This window comes from Labrus bergylta, chromosome 6 (assembly GCF_963930695.1).
Source record: "Labrus bergylta chromosome 6, fLabBer1.1, whole genome shotgun sequence".
Classification (NCBI taxonomy): domain Eukaryota; kingdom Metazoa; phylum Chordata; class Actinopteri; order Labriformes; family Labridae; genus Labrus; species Labrus bergylta.
The window spans coordinates 3,126,498-3,147,805 of NC_089200.1; the positions used below are offsets into that span (position 1 = coordinate 3,126,498).

The 21,308-nt window shown below is 43.2% G+C and overlaps 2 protein-coding genes across 2 annotated transcripts; both read right to left on the reverse strand.

Moving 5' to 3' along the window:
* Positions 1-5,674: 5,674 nt before the first annotated feature.
* Positions 5,675-7,008, reverse strand: LOC110005167 (interferon-induced protein with tetratricopeptide repeats 1-like; the record flags this gene model as incomplete). The annotated part of the gene is made up of 1 exon (XM_065956350.1): positions 5,675-7,008. A coding segment is annotated over one exon (1,281 nt), but the record flags the coding sequence as incomplete, so codon positions are not given.
* Positions 7,009-15,309: 8,301 nt separating this feature from the next.
* Positions 15,310-17,648, reverse strand: LOC136179458 (interferon-induced protein with tetratricopeptide repeats 1-like). The gene is made up of 2 exons (XM_065956286.1): positions 17,569-17,648; positions 15,310-16,603 (listed from the first exon to the last, which is right to left on the reverse strand). Exons 1-2 carry the CDS (start codon positions 17,646-17,648, stop codon positions 15,310-15,312), a joined length of 1,374 nt encoding a protein of 457 aa, XP_065812358.1.
* Between the last annotated feature and the right edge of the window lie 3,660 nt (positions 17,649-21,308).

Here is a 21,308-nt window from a genome sequence, read left to right on the forward strand (position 1 = left end):
GCTCCAACCTTTAGGGTTGGATTGGTACACTTGACACATAATGTGGATCTAATGTGTTTGGATTAAATCTTTTATTGGATTTAAACCGTTGGGACTCAGTTTGATGAATTATTATGATCAGGAGAGTTCAGTAAACCTTTAAACGGTTAAAAGACGTTGTTTGTTTGTCGGTGGTCTGACAGGTGGGTAGATTGTGACTGCTGTGGTGGTCTGACCTGCACACATTGGGCCGTCTGAGTAACAGGGTCAAATATACTGGTGCACCGTTTATGTTTTCATAATTATATCAGATCAGCATATTGATTTACTTTGTTTGACTGAAACCTGGCTGTGTCGAGATGAATATGTTAGTTTAAATGAATCCACTCCTCCCAGTCATTTTAATACTCATATACCTCGAGACACCGGACGAGGTGGTGGAGGAGCAGCTATTTTTAATTCTAGTCTTCTAGTTCACCCTCAACCAAAGCTGAATTTTTCTTCTTTTGAAAGCCTTGTTCTTAGTCTTTCACATCCAGTCTCAAGAACTTTTCAGCCAGTTCTAGTTGTTGTAGTTTACCGCCCTCCTGGCCCATATTCTGAGTTTCTATCTGAATTTGCAGAATTTTTATCAAATTTACTCCTTAGCAGTGATGGAATAATTGTTGTAGGTGACTTCAATATCCATGTGGATGTTGAAAATGATAGCCTTAACACAGCTTTCATGTCATTATTAGACTCTATTGGTTTCACCCAGGGTGTAAACAAACCTACTCATTGTTTTAACCACACCCTCGATCATGATGATGAATCAGTTTATGGACGCCATCTTGTAATACTCTTAGTTTACCCGCAGATGGCGCCTGTGCTACTTGTAAAGCCAGGCAGTAAAGTGTATGTGAAGTTGTTAATCTGTCTAAAGAGCTAATTTCTTCCAGTTATGTTTGTTGAACTCAAATATTTCTGCCAAATTACTTACTCTAATAATTAAAAGGAATATATTATATTATGTTGCACTGACCCCTATCGTCATGAAGTGCTTTGAAAGGTTAGTCATTGAAAAGTTAGCCAGTCTGCATACCAAGGTAACAGATCCACCGAGGATGCCATCTGTTCTGCTCTTCAGCCAGCCCTCACCCACCTGGACACCAAAAACTTATACGTCAGAATGCTGTTCATAGACTTCAGTTCAGCATTCAACACCATCATCCCTCAGCAGCTGATCAGCAAACTGGACCAGCTGGGGCTCAGCACTTCCCTGTGCGACTGGCTGCTGGACTTCCTCAGCGAGAGGCCTCAGACAGTGCGGGTCGGCGGCAACACATCAAAAACCACCGTCATGAGCACTGGGGCCCCCCAGGGTTGTGTGCTCAGCCCCCTGCTCTTCACGCTGCTGACCCACGACTGCGCTCCATCCTTCAGCAGAAACCACATTGTGAAGTTCGCCGTTGACACAACAGTGGTTGGTCTCATCTTCAACAACAATGAGACACACTACTGGATGGAGGTCAGCCAACTGGCCACGTGGTGCAGAGACAACAACCTCTTCCTGAACGTCAACAAGACCAAGGAGGTTGTTGTCGACTTCTGGAGAGTCCCCACTCCTAAACCCCCACTGACCATCGACGGTGCTGCTGTGGAGAGAGTGAGCAGCACCAAGTTCCTGGGGGTTCACATCAGTGAGGATCTCTCCTGGACAACCAACACCACATAACTGGCCAAGAAGTCCCAGCAGCGCCTCTACTTCCTCCGCAAGCTGAAGAGAGCACGAGCCCCCCCATCCATCATGTGCTCCTTCTACAGAGGCACCATCGAGAGCATCCTGACCAGCTGCATCACTGTGTGGCTTGGGAGCTGCACTGCTGCCAACCGCAAGACCCTGCAGCGCACAGTGAAGGCTGCTGAACGGATTATCGGTGTCCCACTCCCCTCTCTTCTGGACCTCTACGGTACCCGCCTCACCCACAAAGCAACCAGCATTGTGCGTGACCCCACCCACCCCTCACACAGCCTCTTCAGCCTCCTGCCATCGGGGAGACGGTACCGCAGCCTGCGGGCCGGCTCCACCAGACTGAGAAACAGCTTCTTCCACCAAGCTGTCAGGAAGCTTAACTCTCTCCCTTCTCTTCCTTCTCTCCCCTCTGCCCCCACGAACACTGGACGTTGAAACCCCCTCCCGTATGCCACCAAGAACTCTGGACTAATAACTCTGAAGCTAACTATTCAAAAGTACACTCAGTTTACTGCACATTGCACATATTGCACAAGTTTACTTTTTCTTTCAATTTTATTTTATTTTATTTATTTTATTTACCATTTTGTACCTTTTGCACAATTTAGAATGTATTACTGTAAATATTATTTATCTTAAGATTACCTCATTTTATTTGATCTATTTTACCTTATTTTGGTTGTATTGCACCGCGGGACGGAGACAAACGAAGTTTCGATTCCACTGTATGTCTGGCATATTTTGAAATTGACAATAAAGTTGACTTTGACTTTGAATTTGATGTTAGAAATTAGTGTTTGTTTTCTATGTAATCTTTGTGCTGGATGTGAACATTGTTATTCATGTCATGTTTGTGATCCTGTATAAACCAGCTCTCTCAGAATGCTCCGTTTTGGTGTGTGTGTCTCTTTAAATGTAATGATAAAATCGTTTAGTGTGATAGGCTTTAGCAGAATTAGGACGCTTATGATCTGACGAGGCTTACATTTCTAGCTCCGTCCTCCCGATAGTTTAGAACTGAAGAAGGTGAAACCACTGAAACAAACAACTTCAAGACAATTTCTTGGTGTGCACACTGTTCATTTATTGGTATAAAGCTGAAACACAGCTTGAGCAAACAGGAGCATCTTAATATATAATTTTCAGGTCACACAGCAAATACATTTTCACATGAACAATGAGGACTTTAAATATCCAAAGCGAAGCACATTCTTATAAAATCCATTTATTCTAAAAACTGAAAATACAGCATTGAAAAAACACAACAGAAGCAAAATACATGATAATCACAATTCACACATTTCTTCATTAAGTATTCACCATGACAACTGTGTATTTACAAAGGACGTCACACCTACCAGGAGCTAGGGTGTAAGAATTAAAGGTCACATATCCTCCTCCTCTTCAACCAGTGTAAATAATTCTCAGAGCTCCTCAAAACATGTGTGTGAAGTTTCTTGTTCTAAATCCACTCTGATCCTGTATTTGATCATGCCTATAAACCCCTCTATTTCAGCCCTGCTCAGAACAGGCTGTTTCTGTGTCTGTACCTTTAAATATGTAAATGAGCTGTGTCTGACCACGCCCCCTCTCTGGAAGGGCTTGGGTGTACTCCTAGAATAAAGATTATAGGCTCTTTATTGTTGACTCTTTGGGGAAGCGGTCTTTCTCGTTCCATGTCCTATTGTTTACAGTGAGAAGGCAGACTCAGAGGGCAGAACAAACACCTAGCTGTGGGAGTGTCACCCACCTGGGGGAGGAGTTACTGCCCTTTGTGATGTCATGAAGGGAACTCCGTCCTGAATTAGCAGTGTTTACCCTACCATTATATTACGGCCCCTCCCGCCCCCCCTGAAGGTCAAGTAAAAAAAAAAATATATATATATATATTATTTTTTTAAGATTTATTTTTGGGCTTTTTGGGCCTTTATTGTAGGGATAGGATAGTGGATAGAGTTGGAAATCAGGGAAAGAAGTCATTTAAGGATACCTTTCCGACAGAAAAGGACAGCTGTCATTAAAAGTAACACATGAACACCAAGATTCCTTCAAGTGTTTGTGTCGTTGTGTCGCCGTGTCGGCATTTCTGCTTGTCCTCACCCCCCAACGCTGTAAACCTAGGGGAAACACTGATTAGTAAGTCGTTCCCAATTCTCTCTCTTTCTATCCCCTGTTTCTAACTCTATCCACTGTCCTATCTCTAAATAAATGCATAAAAGCCCAAAAATACTAATAATTAAGAAAATGATTGTAACTGGTGGCACCTGAGACGCTGCTATTCTCCATGAGGGTATAAAGGGGGGGTAGGAACAGAGAGGCAGTGTTTTTTTCCCACCCGGAAGGAGAGGGACGGTGTACACCCTCATCCATGCCGGCTGTTTTGTTTGTTTGCGTCTGGGAAAACTGGTAAGGAAACATGCTTTGTTTTGTTTTGTGTTTCAAGTTTTATAAAGAGAAGGTATTAATACCAGAACTATAATGTTTCCAGTTGTCATTTGGTCAGAACGTTCGGACACATCAGGTGTGACTTCAGGGGCTGATCGCCAAGTGAGTGTCTCTGGTGTGTAGCGGAGCTGGCGATCGGTGAGACAAGTTTTGAATGTGGTTTTAATTTAGTTTTACTTAAATGGTTATAAAGTCGTGTACTTATGCCCTGTCCTCCATTTTTAGCAAAGTTGCCGGGCGTTGTACTTGGCAGGGGGTTGCTGGGAAGGTTTGGGCCCAGCACACCAGGTACGCACAGCGATATGTATTTTTTTGTCTAATAAAGCTATGGCCACTGTGTAATTGATGTTGAGGATATGTTTTTGTATTATGTTTATTTTGGGATTAGGGAAATGTATTAATGTGACCAACTAATGCTTCTATTTTCTTTGTTTCAGGGAGCCTGGCAGATTTCCTCTGCTGCTCTTACTGTGTGGGTTTTGTTTGTTTTCTTCGGTGTTGATTTTTGTTTCGGTATTTTGTTTCTAGTCCGCCTGGCATTATGAGCCAGTATTTGAGGCAACAGATCTATGGGGTTGCCTCAGTAGGCTGACTAGTTTATTTTTTGTTTTTCGTCTTGTTTGTTTTAATTATCACCATTTCCCCAGCACAGCGTCAGGGCGGACCATCAGGGAGGGTCAAGGTAATTTTGGTTGCGAGGGCAGTTGCAGTGATATTGCATGCTTATACATAGTGTGATTATAGTTGAAGTTGCAGTGATATTGCATGCTCATACATAATGTGATTATAGTTGAAGTTGCAGTGATATTGCATGCTCATACATAATGTGATTATAGTTGAAGTTGCAGTGATATTGCATGCTCATACATAGTGTGATTATAGTTGAAGTTGCAGTGATATTGCATGCTTATACATAGTGTGATTATAGTTGAAGTTGCAGTGATATTGCATGCTCATACATAGTGTGATTATAGTTGAAGTTGCAGTGATATTGCATGCTCATACATAGTGTGATTATAGTTGAAGTTGCAGTGATATTGCATGCTTATACATAGTGTGATTAAGTTGCAGTGATATTGTGTGACAAGGAGTCTTTTTACTCCCTTGCTGTAGAAGTGTGACACTGAATTCCTCCTCAGTAAAGCATCAAAATACTCAAAGCCATACTTCCGCCTGTAAGACATTGAAATATGCGCCAATTATCTTATGGTGACTCATGAATTTTATGTTAGTTAATTTAATAAACCTTGGCACCTTTTCTCTTTAAATGTGTTTCTATGTTTCATTTTTAACTGGTCATTTATTTGACCCCTGTGAGGGGACCTTCCAAAGTCTGAGTACCCCCGCAGGTCGGCTGTTACAATAATAAAAATAAACCTTCCTTTAATTTATTTCAAATAGTTTTGAATGACAAGAAATTAGTTTTTAGTTAGTTTTTATCCTTATTTTTTGGACGCCCTGGCAGAATTGGCCCCCTCCTGTTTTTCATTCTTCTCCAGGATTCTTTTAAATTAGTTGTTGTTTTCTTTTGCTTGGACAAAATTGTACCCCCTAAATTTGCCTCCCTATCTTTACTGCCTTGGCTCTTGCAGGTTTCCGAAAAACTCCTCAATTTCTCTGCACATTATGCGTCTTTGTTTATTCCTCTCCAAGATTCTGATGCTGTTCTCACGGAAGGAAGATTTTTCTGGTATTGCTGCTGCCTTCATGTGATACTGTATCGACCTGTGGGAGTCATTTTGATGAAAGAATAAATGATGTGCATATTTGTTGTAAAGCATCTGTTTGTCTGAAGGTTCTGCAGGTTCATTTTCGAGCAGTTTCTGAAATATCTGCTCAGCTTTGGCCTTGCTGTGACGTGACATTGCATAGATAATTGCGAGGTCAATTTCCTTTTTGAGTGGAGTGTGAGGGTAAAGAGAGAGCAGCTCCTCGTGGAGAGCGATTGCTCTGTCCATCATGCTTTGTTCTGGATCAGGGTAATCTCTCCTTTTATAAACGATCCTCCATCTGTAGCAGAACGCAACTAATCTCTTCAGATAATGCACATCTGGATGTTCTTTCAGAACTTCCTCTGCCAAATCAACGGCCTCATCAACTGATATGTATTTTATGTAAAGGTTTAGTAAGGCCCACATGCCACTGCTACTGCAGCACAGAGTGCTCACATTTCCAGCCAACTCACGGACTTCATCTCGAATGTTTTCTCCGTCATCAGCACGTTGGTCAAGGTAGAGTGCAGCGAGGTACAAGTTCTCTGGATCCCGTTCCTTGGCTTGTCTCATTTTCTCCAAGAGGTCAGGGTCCAGCCTTGTGTCACTGAAGTTTTGGGCGTTCTTTAACCATATGACATAGCTGGTGTTCCAATCCACCATGTCCGCCTGCATCCTGGCAGCTTTCTCGTAGTAATCAACAACCAGAATCATGTCCTCTCCGAAGAACATCAGGGTCCAGGCCTTTTCAGCGCAGATCTCTGGATGGAGGTCGTCCTGGGATGGAGATGGGTATTTTTCCATCAGGGCATCAACCTTTGACAGGCAAGCCTGACTCTCCTCTAGATCTCCCAGGTGGTGGTGCAGCCAGGCCAGGTTCCCGTAGTTCACCACTAACCAAGGACCCTCATCTGCGTCTCTCAGCTTGTTGAGGGTCTCTGCAGCCTTCTGGAACAAACTGTTAGCCTCTTCATTTAACCCCAGTTTATACTGAATGAACCCCCACAGGTTGTAAATGTGGCCCAGCCATCTATTTCCCTTCTCTGTGCTGAAGTCCTCCATTTTGTCTTTCAGAAGTAAAAGTTTCGGCCTGCTGCGGTCCAGGTCCCAGGTGAAGTGGCACTGCAGGGACTCCAGTGTGGTTTGACTCTGAGCAGCACTGATGGAGAATAAAAAAACAAACATTTAAACACATCAGCAGCTAGTTTTGACTCTTGTGTTCTTGTTTGTTATGTCTTGTCTCGCAATTTCTCCTCTACTCTTCTAAACCTGAGCTGTCAATCACTTTTATTACCCTATTATATAGTCAGATAATTAAGTAAACTTCTCAGATAAATAAAAAACAGACTAAATTATTTGGTGGACATCACTGCATGGGCTCAGGAACACCTCCAGGAGACATAGTCTGTGAACACAGCTCATCTCTGGATTCACAACGTTAGCTGAAACTCTACCATACAGAGAGCAAGCTGTATATAAACCAGATCCAGAAACATTGCTGGCTTTCCTTGGGCCTGAGGTCATTTAAAATGGACTAAGTCGAAGTGGAACACTGTCCTGAGTTCTGACAATTCACAATTTGAAATCTTTTTAGAAAAAATGGACGCTGCATCCTCCGGGGCTAGAGGAGAGGGACCATCTGGCTTGTTATCAGCGCTCAGATAAAAAAAACAGCACCTGTGATGGTATAGGGGTGCATGGGTAAACTGCACATCTGTCAAGGCTCCATGAATGCTGAACCATACATAAAGGTTTTGGAGCAACATATGCTGCCAAATAGAAAACCTCTTTTCTGGGAAGGCCTTGTTTATTGCAGCAGCATAATGTCAACCCACATTCTGCACAGTGACAACAGAATGGCTCACAAGTCAAAAACCTCATTTCCACCTAGCGGTCCGGTCAGTGGTCTGCACCTCCAAGGATATTTAAACATGGCACGTTTTCTGTTTGTCCTTTATTACTGCTGTCAGACGGAAAGTGGCGGTTCTTTTAACCAATCAACGGACTGCGATTTGTCTCGCTCCAACCTTTAGGGTTGGATTGGTACACTTGGCTCCTAATATGGATCTAATGTGTTTGGATTAAATCTTTTATTGGATTTAAACCGTTGGGACTCAGTTTGATGAATTATTATGATCAGGAGAGTTCAGTAAACCTTTAAACGGTTAAAAGACGTTGTTTGTTTGTCGGTGGTCTGACAGATGGGTAGATTGTGACTGCTGTGGTGGTCTGACCTGCACACACTGGGCCGTCTGAGTAACAGGGTCAAATATGCTGGTGGATGACCGTTTATGTTTTTATAATTACCCAAAAGTAACTGGCAATTGTCTGTTTTGTCTTATTTTGTAGTCTGCAGCCCCTTCTTCCTGTGTTTTCTTCTTCTTTGGTTAGTATTATGTATCCATTTTTCCGCCTCCCCTCTGCCCCTTTGTACGATTCCCTGTGGGAGAGTTGGGTGTCCATTGTTTTGCCTAAGTTAGAGAAACAATTAGATAAATCATCATAGAATAAATTGTTATTCCAACGATCAGAGGGAATTAGAAAAATCTATAGCTAACCTTGATGTTTTACTGTCGACTTCCCAAACACCTGACTTGTACAAAGAAAGGCTAGGACTCCATACAGAGCTTGACCTTCTTCTCACTACAGAAGCTGAATGTCTCCTCCTCCGCTCTCGTGGGTCTATGTACGAACATGCTGACAAGGCGGGTCGCCTTCTGGCCCACCAACTAAAGGCCAGATTGGCTTCCAACCAGATCACCCAGACACGAGACGAGTCAGGCTGTCTAACCTCTGACCCAGATAAGATAAACGACTTAATTAGGTCATTTTATTCTAAACTGTATACCTCCAAGTCCCCTAACGATGAAAGTCTATTATGTAATTCCTTTGATAAATTAATGTTACCGAAAGTTTTGCCTAATGACAGTCAGACACACTTCCTGAAATCAAAGAGGCCATTTGCTCAATGCCCATTGGCAATTCAACGGGCCCAGACGGGTATCCTGTAGAGTTTTTCAAACGGTTTTCTGACCTGCTTGCTCCACTCCTACTTGAAATGTTTAACCAATCATGCCACCTTGCCACCCACACTCATGCAAGCTTCTATATCTCTCATTCACAAGAAAGACAAGGACACAGCAAGCTGTGCATCCTATCGCCCAATTTCACTCCTTTCTGTTGACGTTAAAATTCTAGCTAAGGTCCTAGCCCGTCGCCTGGAGTCTATTATGCCCACAGTAATCTCAGAAGATCAGACAGGATTCATAAAGGGGAGGCACTCTTTTTCTAATGTCAGAAGGCTTCTCGGTATCATTCACACCCCGTCCTCTTCTACGGAACCTGAAGCTGTAATATCTCTCGAAGCAGAGAAGGCCTTTAACAGGGTGGAGTGGGCTTATCTCTTTTTCACTTTGCAACAGTTCGGTTTTAGTGCCAGCTTCATCTCCTGGATTAAGCTACTCTGCTCCTCCCCCTATGCATCTGTGTGTACAAACACACAGTGTTCAGAACCATTTCCTCTTTTTCGCAGCACTAGGCAAGGCTGTCCGCTCTCCTCACTGTTGTTCGCATTGAGCCGTTATCAGTTGCTTTAAAGTTGGTCTGAGGGTTCAAAGGGATCAAAAGGGGGGGGGGGGGGGAGATATAATTATAAGGAATATATCCTTTATTAAATCTATAAACAACATTATTTCTTCTTTTATTTGCGAGAACAGGTAAAACTTTACTCCAGAGGAGCAGATCAGTGGGAGGGCTTGGGCTACCCAATTTTATCAGCTACTATTTGGCAGCCAATGTTCACAAAATTATACTTTGGTTTATCTCACCCCAGTGCAGCTGGTGCTGATTAGAGGCTGACTCCTGCTCTCCTTCCCTCCCTAAAGCAACGCCCATCTGTAATAATCATCTTTTTATACCAGCTAGGATTGGAATGGCCTGCGCTGTCTGGGTGACTTATACGTTAATGATGTTTTTGCCAGTTTCGAACAATTACGTTCTGCATTCAATTTAAATAGCTCCGACCTTTTTCGGTATTTTCAGCTCCGTAATTTTGCTAGGACCCACTCACATTCCCTCAAGTCCCAAACCCCAGTGGCATTGATCTGGCACTCAAGGCAAGAGTCTTGCCCAAAAGTCAGGTTTCCTACCTTTAGGACCTCCTGTTCACAACTAACGAGTCCGCGGTAAATAAGATCAAGGCTGATTGGGAAAACGAACTACAAATCAACCTTTCTAAGGATTGCTGGAAAAAGGAATAATAAATTAGTTAATTATTGGCAATCCTTCTTTAAACCCATCTCCGACATTTTAGGTCTAAACATCAATCCATCCCAGCATATAGCTATTTTCGGGAGGTCTCCTGACGACCTTGTCACCTCGACCACTCAGGACAATGTTATTGCTTTTGCCTCTTTGATTGCCCACAGGAAGATCCTTCTCTCATGGAAATCTTCACAACCCCCCTCCTTCAAAGCATGGCTGCAGGTTTACGCAGAGGCCTCAGAGGGTAAACAGGATATGGGCATGGTGCAATCTGAACAGCGATATTTCAGCAACTGTCACAGTTTTATTTTAACACATCAGCAAAATACATTTTCCATTACACAATCCACCTCTTCACTGCAGCCCCTGACACCATCAGCCACAGTATTCTACAATTCTAAAATTCTACAATTCACTTAACAGACGCTTTTATCCAAAGCGACGTACATCAGAGAGTAAGTACAACATAAGCAAGGATCTAGAAAAAAGGGAACAATGTCAGTAAGAGCAAACGATCAGCTTTGAGTCTGATTGGACACACAGGTGCTGACAGGAAGTGACCAGAGGCAAAGCACAACATTGACGGCAGTTCTTGGGAGCTCTAATCAGTATAGAAACCATCTTATAAGTCATCGTTATCAAACAAAAACAATCGTCACAACCGTCATCATCAATGATATCGAAACCATCATCATTAAGTTAGTAGGTATTCATGAAAGAGCTGGGTCTTTAGCTTTGTCTTAAAGGTGCAGAGGGACTCTGCAGATCAAATGGAGTTTGGAAGTTTATTCCACCACCGGGGGGCGACAGAGGAGAAGAGTCTAGTCAGAGACTTAGGACCCTGTTGTGAAGGTTGGATCAGACGCCTTTTATTGGCAGAGCGTGGGTGGGCGGGAGGGAGCGTAGACCTGGATGAGAGAGTTAAAGTAAGGAGGAGCCGTTTTTGTCACTGTTTTGTAAGCGAGCAGCAGAGTTTTAAATTTGATGCGAGCAGTAACTGGGAGCTAGTGTAAGGAGATGAACAGCGGAGTGACATGTGCTCTTTTGGGAAGGTTGAAGACCAGTCGTGCTGCTGCATTTTGTATCATTTGCAGAGGTTTGATAGTGCATGTAGGAAGACCTGCCAGTAGAGAGTTGCAATAATCGATGCGTGATATCACAAGAACCTGTACCAGGAGCTGTGTAGCGTGTTCTGACAGGTAAGGTCTGATCTTCCTGATGTTGTACAGGGCAAATCGACATGACCGGGCAATCAAAGCTACATGAACCTTAAAAGTTAGCTGGTCATCGATCATGAAACCCAGGTTCCGGGCAGACTTTGTTGGCATGAGTTTGGTTGTTCCAAGCTGGATATTGATCTGTGGTTGCATAGAGGGACTGGCTGGGATGATAAGGAGCTCAGTCTCTGAAAGATTGAGTTGAAGGTGCTGTTCATTCATCCATTTAGAGATATCAGCAAGGCATGATGAGATTCTTGCAGAGACTGTAACATCGTCTGGTGGGAATGACAGGAAGAGCTGGGTATCGTCAGCATAGCAGTGGTATGAGAAGCCATGAGAGCGGATTATTGAACCAATTGAGCTTGTGTATATGGAGAAGAGAAGGGGACCAAGCACTGACCCTTGAGGTACCCCTGTGGATAAGCTGTGCGCTTTGGACACTTCTCCCTTCCACGACACTCTATAGCAGGGGTGTCCAAAGTGCGGCCCGAGGGCCATTCGACCCGTGACTTCAAATGAAGAATCAGAAGATTTTATTGATTAAGATTGGCACGTTATCTTATTTTTCATGTTAACAAGCGCTGAACAATATTCCTAAAACAGAAAATGTTCAGTAACATGTATGTTGTTGTTTTAAATCTACAGATTTGACTATTTTCCACATTTTTTTGTAAACTATGAAAAAAAAACATATGCAAAGTTTTTGCAAACAAGCGGACTGTTGTTTAACCATTTAATGACCTGAGCTAAATGAACCATGTTACAGGCTCTGAGAAAAAAAAAAATAAAGTAGGAATCAAATATTTGATTCCCTTTTATGAAAGGGTTTCTTTTGATTCTGATCTACAAAGCCTTACTATTTTTTCAACTATATTTAAAAAAATAAACCTGTGGCCCGTGAGCGTTTCTAACACGACAATTTTGGCCTGCAAGAAAAAAAGTTTGGACACCCCTGCTCTATAGGATCGCCCAGAGAGGTAGGACACGAACCAGCAGAGGGCAGATCCTGAGATGCCAAGTTCAGAGAGCGTGGATAGGAGGATTTGATGGTTGACTGTGTCAAAGGCAGCAGACAGGTCTAGCAGTAATAGAACTGAGGACTGACGATTCTGTTACTGACAGTAGTGCAGTTTCAGTAGAGTGGCCCCGCTTAAAGCGTGACTGATTTGGGTCAAAAAGGTCGTTTCTGGACAGGAACTCAGAGACTTGCTTAAAGACTGTGCGCTCAAGTATTTTTGACAGAAAGGGCAGAAGAGAAACCGGTCTGTAGTTTTCAACCTGGGCTGGGTTTAGTGTGGGTTTTTGAGCAGAGGGGTGAACTGAGCTTGCTTGAATGTGGTGCTTCTATCCAGCATAGAACACTCACTCAACTTCACTGGCACTGCTCTTTCCTGTTTAAAATCCTACCTCACCGACAGACAACAGTTTATCAAAATCCATCTTTAACTTGTTTTTATTTATATTAGCTTAATGTGATACACTTGATACCCTTCTGTTTCTAAAAATGATCATCCAAAGTCCTTAATAAACTCCAATACATCCAGAACTGTGCTGCACCCCGTCTCACCCACACCCGATCCAGTGAACCCCTCACCCCTGTCAAATCACTGATCAAAACTCACCTCTCCAAATAAGCTTTTAATCTATGATTGTGATGTGTGATCTGTTTATCTGTCGCTGCACCTTCATGTTGTTTTATTTATGATTTGTGTGTAATGTTGCAATGTCTGTTAGTCTGTCCTTACTGTTCTGATCCTTCTGTCTTTTTAACAAATGTACAGTGTCTTGAAATTGAAACTTATAAATAAAATGTATTATTATTATTTTACCCCAGACAAACAAAAAGTCACAAAAGCAACAAAGTGAGAAAAGTAAATTTATGAAACACTAAAATAATGAAGCTAAAGGGGAAGAAAAAGACTAAAAGGAAAGGGTTTGGAATTAATAAATTAAAAACATGTAAACATTCGTATGCAAGTCAGATACTCACCTCATCTTTCTACTGTTTCTTCCTCTCAGTCGTTTTCTGAAGAAGACTTAGTCGAGCAGATGTTTCCTCTTGATGGTGCTCTCTGGTTACAGTCGCTCCAGGTTCAGCTCTCTAGTCTGGATGACGTGACGATGCAGTAGCAGCAGCTTTAAATGTCCGTGATAGAGGCGTGGCACTTTCCTTATCAGCAGGATGTTATGTGACTTTCCTTTCCTTTCTTAAAAATTAAAACTCAAAGCCTCAATATGTTGTCAGTTTTGGTGCGCTTTGGCGCCATCAGGAGGTCACTGAGTGCAACTGCAGTGTCATAAAAACGGTCACGCCTCCCCCTCTGACACCATGTGCATTTGTTGACAAACAAAGGGTGAGGAAGCCGGCAGAGACACTGTGAGAAGATGAGGAACCACGCAGACTCAAAAGGTACAGTAATATTACCAGATTTTGATGGAGCCTGAGTGTCTGCAGCCCGTTGTCTAGTTTGTTTATTCAACTGTTACCATGACAACTATAGGTCGTGGATAAATGGCTACATAGATCGGTTTGTAAGGTTACAAACTTTTTGGAGACAAAAGTAAAGCTGCTAAACGTGAGACAATGATGACATCACTGGTAATGACACAGCTCAATCTGTAATAAATGATGTCTGCAGGGATGTTCATTCTGCCGTATTACAGACTTGTTAGGCAGTAGTATAACCAGTTTGCAACCCTATGTAGAAAGTTACGTTATATAACGGTCTGTTTGTGCATTGCTGATGTAACCCCGTGTGTTCTGGGTTGTGGAAAGGACTCAGGAGACAGCTCGTGTGTTCTGGCTCTGTATTTACAGACAAATTAACAGAAACCGATGAATTGTGTTGAGATCAAACATCTCCCCTGATAAATAAAAAAAACGTGTTATTTAGGAGAGCCAGAGTCAGAACATTAGCCGTTAACTTTCATGACTAATGAATAACTTTATGAATATTATTCAAAACTCCTCAGAACTGATACGGGATGAATCGAATATGATCAGTAACTGAAAACCACAGTTTGATTTAATCTAAACAACTAAAAAAATACTTTAAAATGTGTTTATCGACGGAGCATGAATCATCATTAACCTACCTCCGACCAAGCTGTCAACGGCTCTGACCTCATTCCTGACGTCATCACACACAGTGGTAATTCTAGAGTCTGTTGACTCTGTTTGAACTGTCTGTATTGTTTAAAAATGATTGTAGATGTATAATGGCTGAATAAAATACTCATACATACATGATCAGTTTGCCAGCGTGCGTGTGTTCGGAGAGGAGAGCGGCAGATTATAAATTCATCGTACTCTGCAACATGATGAATCAGTTTATGGACGCCATCTTGTAATACTCTTAGTTCACCAGCAGATGGCGCATGTGCTAGTTGTAAACCCAGACAGTAAAGCGTATGTGAAGTTGTTAATCTGTCTAAAGAGCTCATTTCTTCCATTTATGTTCGTTGAACTCGAATATTTCTGCCAAATTACTTACTCTAATAATTAAAAGGAATATATTATGTTAGAAATGAGTGTTTGTTTTCTATTTAATCTTTGTGCTGGATGTGAACATTGTTATTCATGTCATGTTTGTGACCCTGTATGAACCAGCTCTCTCAGAACACTCCGTTTTAGTGTGTGTTTCTCTTTAAATGTAATGATGAAGTCGTTTAGTGTGATAGCACTAAACGATAGCAGCTTTAGCAGAATTAGGACGCTTATGATCCGACGAGGCTTAAATTTCTAGCGCCATCCTTCTTCAGTTTAGAACTGAAGTTAGTTAGTTTTTATCCTTATTTTTTGGACGCCCTGGCAGAATTGGCCACCTCCTGTTTTTCATTCTTCTCCAGGATTCTGTTGCTCTTTATTACCACGTGTGAAAGCAAAACGCCTTTGTAGAATTTTTTTTTTTTTTTTTGCTTGGACAAAATTATACCCCCCAAATTTGCCTCCCTATCTTTACTGCCTTGGCTCTTGCAGATTTCTGAGAAACTCCTCTATTTCTCTGCACATTATGCTTCGGTATTTATTCTCCTCTAGGATTCTGATGCTGTTCTCACGGTTGAAGGATTTTTCTGGTATTGCTGCTGCCTTCATGTGATACTGTATCGACCTGTGGGAGTCATTTAGATTAAAGTATAAATGATTTGCATATTTGTTGTAAAGCATCTGTTTGTCTGAAGGTTCTGCAGGTTCATTTTTGAGCAGTTTCTGAAATATCTGCTCAGCTTTGGCCTTGCTGTGATGTGACTTTGCATAGATAGTTGCGAGGTCTGTTTCGTTTCTGAGTGAAGAGTGAGGGTAAAGAGAGAGCAGCTCCTCTTGGAGAGCGATTGCTCTGTCCATCATGCTTTGTTCTGGGGAACTACTGCTTTTATAAATGATCCTCCATCTGTAGCAGAGCGCAACTAATTTCTTCAGATAACACACATCTGGATGTTCTTTCAGAACTTTCTCTGCCAAATCAACGGCCTCATCAACTGATATGTATTTTATGTAAAGGTTTAGTAAGGCCCACATGCCACTGCCACTGCAGCACAGAGTGCTCACATTTCCAGCCAACTCACGGACTTCATCTCGAATGTTTTCTCCTTCATCAGCACGTTGGTCAAGGTAGAGCGCAGCGAGGTACAAGTTCTCTGGATCCCGTTCCTTGGCTTGTCTCATTTTCTCCAAGAGGTCAGGGTCCAGCCTTGTGTCACTGAAGTTTTGGGCGTTCTTTAACCATATGACATAGCTGGTGTTCCAATCCACCATGTCCGGCTGCATCCTGGCAGCTTTCTCGTAGTAATCAACAACCAGCTTCTTATCCTCTCCGAAGAACATCAGGGTCCAGGCCTTTTCAGCGCAGATCTCTGGATGGAGGTCGTCCTGTGATGGAGATGGGTATTTTTCCATCAGGGCATCAACCTTTGACAGGTAAGCCTGACTCTCTGCTTGATCTCCCAGGTGGTGGTGCAGCCAGGCCAGGTTCCCGTAGTTCACCACTAACCAAGGACCCTCATCTGTGTTTGTCAGCTTGTTGAGGGTCTCTGCAGCTTTATGGAACAAACTGTTAGCCTCTTCATTTAACCCCATCTTATACTGAATGAACCCCCACAGGTTGTAAATGTGGCCCAGCCATCTATTTCCCTCCTCTGTGCTGAAGTCCTCCATCTTGTCTGTGAGACGTAAAAGTTTCGGCCTGCTGCGGTCCAGGTCCCAGGTGAAATGGCACTGCAGGGACTCCAGTGTGGTTTGACTCTGAGCAGCACTGATGGAGAATAAAAAAACAAACATTTAAACACATCAGCAGCTAGTTTTTTGCTTTGAAGTGTGCTATGTTTGGATGTTTACTGTTCATCTCCCATGAAGAAAATAAGATGTTTTAAAGGAGCAATATGTAACTCAGACACCTAGTATTTAAATGAGTACTGCAGTTAAAATTCTAAACATTGTATGGTCACAAATTAGACGACACTTTGAGTGGCTTTCCCTCCCTAAAGCAACGCCCATACGTAATAATCACCTTTTTATACCAGCTAGGATTGACCCACGATTTACATCTTTGGAGAGGAATGGCCTGCGCTGTCTGGGTGACTTATACATTAATGATGTTTTTGCGAGTTTCGAACAATTACGTTCTGCATTCAATTTAAATAGCTCCGACCTTTTTCGATATTTTCAGCTCCGTGATTTTGCTAGGACCCACTCACCGGCATTCCCTCAAGTTCCAAACCCTAGTGGCATTGATCTGGCACTCAAGGCAAGAGTCTTGCCCAAAGGTCAGGTTTCCTACCTTTATGACCTCCTGTTCACAACTAACGAGTCTGCGGTAAATAAGATCAAGGCTGATTGGGAAAACGAACTACAAACCAACCTTTCTGAGGATTTCTGGAAAAATCTCTTGGGTCTGTTAATTCATCTAACACTAACACCTCCAGTCTGGTTAAGAAGGCTCATCAACGCCTCTTTTTCCTGAGGACACTGAAGAGACACCACCTGTCTTCAGCTGTGCTGGTGAACTTCTACCGCTGTGTGATCGAGAGCATCCTGACCAGCAGTGTCACAGTCTGGTACGGAAACTGCTCTGTCACAGACCGTAAGGCGCTACAGCGGGTGGTAAAAACCGCCCAGCGTATCACAAGGTGTCCACTTCCTGCCATTGAGGACGTCCAAAGAAAACGCTTTTCCCCGAATTTGCGGCGAGCTCACAGCATCCTTAAAGACTCCTCCCACCCTGCCCACAGACTGTTTACCCTCCTGCCCTCTGGTAGGCGCTTCAAAAGCCTCCGGACCAGAACCAGCAGACTGATCATTTAGTCTATGGCGAGTTGCAACTAGCAGTAGTGGTCTGTCTTTATTCGTCTGTTTTCACTGCTCGTTGCACACTTCTGGGTATGGAGTTTTTATTCTTAATCATCACATGGACTTTGTTGACTGTGGCTCAGTGTTTGTTTGATCCCTGCCACTCGCATACGGGCCGGATTCAGTATTCTCGGGGATTTTTACTGGATCTAAAGTATCGACAGCAGCCACTGTTGCACCTAATTACCGAAGACTGTTTAACAGTGGATAGCTCCGGTCATCGTGATGATTTTAACAAAAAGAACAACAAAGGGAAAGTACGGAAACGAGGGAGACGGGGTGGTGTCCGAGAGAGGCTCAAGCATCTGAATCTCCACCGTATACCCCTCTCCTCGATGCTGCTCTGTAATGCCCAATCCATCAGAAACAAGATCGATGAGATCCAGGCCAACGTCATTCATCTGGAGAATTTCAGAGACTCGTGCATCATGGCTTTCACCGAGACCTGGCTTACTTCTTCGGACTTGGACACGGATCTAACGCTCTGCGGTTTTGGGACATCGGTGAGGCTTGACAGAAACGTTAACGTCACAGGTTATTTCAATCACTGTAACTTGAAATCATTGAGCAACTTTCACCAGTATATTTCTTGCCCCACCAGACTGAACAAAACTATTGACCTGTGTTATGGTTTAGTCAAAGGTGCATATAAGTCAGTTTCCCTGCCCTCTCTTGGCTCTTCTGATCACAACACCATCCTTCTGACCCCCATCTACAAACCTCTCCTTAAAAGAGTAAAGTAGTCACAAGGACAGTGGAGCTGTGGACTGAAAGTGCTATTCATCATTAAAACGTAGATAAAAATCATTCAGTGCATATGCAAGCTCTGTCTGTGATTTAAAACCGTCCATGTTAATCCACCCATTTTTCTTGTTGTCCTGGCCAGTCATGGTTTTCATGCCATCCCACACTGCCTTTAGGTCATTACTATAAAATCTATCCTCCACCCTATTCTTATATTGGAGCTTAGCCCTCTTGATTTCATGTCTGGCCTCTTTCTTCGCTTCTGCTATCTCAACAACCCCACCATGCAGAAATGTGTCATGTTTCCTGTGCAGTGCATCCTTCACTGCCCCTTCTAACGCTAGTATAAGTGTTCATTCTGTCAGATCCATGTTTAAAAAATGTAACATTAGGAAAAGCCCTGCAATCTGCAAAAAGGGCCTCCAGAGACTCTACTTTCTGCGCAGAATGAACACTTTTAATGTGGACAAGACACTGATGGTTTTATTCTACCGATCTTTTATAGAGTCAATTTTAACCTTTTGTTTTATCTCATGGTATGGTAACCTTTCTGTTCAGAACAAAAATCGTCTTTCCAGTATTGTCAATACAGCCAGTAAAATAGTCGGCGCTCAGCAGCTTTCATTGTCAGAAATCTGGAATAGACAAGTTGTTAGAAAAGCAAAGTCTAAACATTCGTATGCAAGTCAGATACTCACCTCATCTTTCTGCTGTTTCTTCCTCTCAGTCGTTTTCTGAAGATGACTTAGTCGAGCAGATGTCTTGATGTTGCTCTGTGGTTACAGTCGCTCCAGCTTCAGCTCTCTAGTGTGGATGGCGTGATGATGTGCAGCAGCAGCTTTAAATGTCTGTGATAGAGGCGTGGCACTTTCCTTACCAGCATGATGTTATGTGAGTTTAATTTCTTAAGAATTGAAACTGAAAGCCTCAAGTTGCAGGGCTCTCAAGTGTGTGTGTGTGTGTGTGTGTGTGTGTGTGTGTGTGTGTGTGTGTGTGTGTGTGTGTGTGTGTGTGTGTGTGTGTGTGTGTGTGTGTGTGTGTGGTGTGGGCATGAGTTTAGACATTATGTGGGACTGTCTGCCTTTACAATTGTGACTGATCATCGCCCATTGCTGGGGCTCAGGCACATGGCCATTGATAATAACCCCACAGGACGGAGGGGTCGCTGGGTGCTGGAGTTGGACCCTATGCACAAGGACGGCCCTAGCAATAAAAATGCGGACGCTCTTTCCCGCAAGCCCGTTTCCCCTGGCTCTGTTGGGGCGACAACAGACCACGTTGTGGGTTCAGTGGACTGCTCTCCGGTCTCACCAGGAACATGATCTGACCTACAGACTGCTTATTCTCTCTGCTGCACTAACTCCGAACTGCAGGTTCATGTCAAGACATCCCATGGGGGGATCTCTGGTTGACCGCCCTCTGCAACGGGTGGCAGCAGATATTCTGGAACTGCCTGTGACATCTCGGGGGAATAGGTACGTGCTGGTTGTGGAGGATTATTTTACTAAGTTTGTTAATGTGTACGCCCTTCCAAACCAGACTGCTCACACGGTTGCTCACTGTCTTTTTGAGGATTATGTTTTGCTGCATGGAGTCCCTGAGGTCCTGCACACCAACCAAGGCCGCCAGTTTGAGGCGGACGTGATTCAGGGTCTCTGTCAGATGTTGGGGATCAAGAAAACATGCACCATGGCATACAATCCGAAGTCGGACGGAATGGTGGAACGCCATAATCGTACTCTGATTGACCAGCTTGCTAAGATGTTGCTCTCTCGTGGGGGCAAATGGGACAGTTATGTAAAACAGGTCGCTTTTGCATACGTGGTATGCATGGTTGGGACCTGCGACCTCCTGATCTAGGACTAAAAAACAGGTGTCAGAATAGCTGCTGAAATTAGCAAGAATTCAACTGGCTGTCTAGTTCACACACTCTGGTCAAACTGTTAGCTAATATTACTGATTACCAGCTGACTGGACACAATATTCCCCAACATACAGAAATCAAATGATGAGATGACTTACTGTATTAATACCATATGGTCCTCTTCTCCATAGACTGTAAATATAACGGTCCTCTCCCACGTCGATCAGTCTGTACTTCAGCGAGCGTCTGAATCAAAGTGCGAGCGTCTTCTTTGTAACCAGAATGTAGCGTTGTTGTAGCGGGAATATCTAAATCTTACCCGGATACAGCAATGCTATTTATTGATTGGTTGTTGGGGTAGCTATATATATATATTTTTTTTTATTAACTGGTGCGTGGCAAGCTCCTTCTGATCTCTATGGGAAACCCACTTGATTCATATCTGTTTCACTGTTAAAAAAATAGCGGCGCAACTTGGTGGGCGTTATCCTGGTAATTTATGCGTGAGAAATACAAGGTGTGGCGTGTGAGCGTGTGAACAGGTTGAAATGTGTGTCTCTCACTCCCAATGCGTGAGATTTAGAGCATTGAATGTTGTCAGTTTTGATGCGCTTTGGCGCCATCAGGAGGTCTCTGAGTGCAACTGCAGTGTCATAAAAACGGTCACGCCTCCCCCTCTGACACCACGTGCATTTGTTGACAAACAAAGGGTGAGGAAGCCGGCAGAGACGCTGTGAGAAGATGAGGAACCGCGCAGACTCAAAAGGTACAGTAATATTACTAGATTTTGATGGAGCCTGAGTGTCTGCAGCCCGTTGTCTAGTTTGTTTATTCAACTGTTACCATGACAACTATAGGTCGTGGATAAATGGCTACATAGATCGGTTTGTAAAGTTACAAACAATTTGGAGACAAAAGTGAAGCTGCTAAACGTGAGACAATGATGACGTCACCGGTAATGATGCAGCTCGGAGTGACTATGGGGTTTCCTATTGCGCGAGAC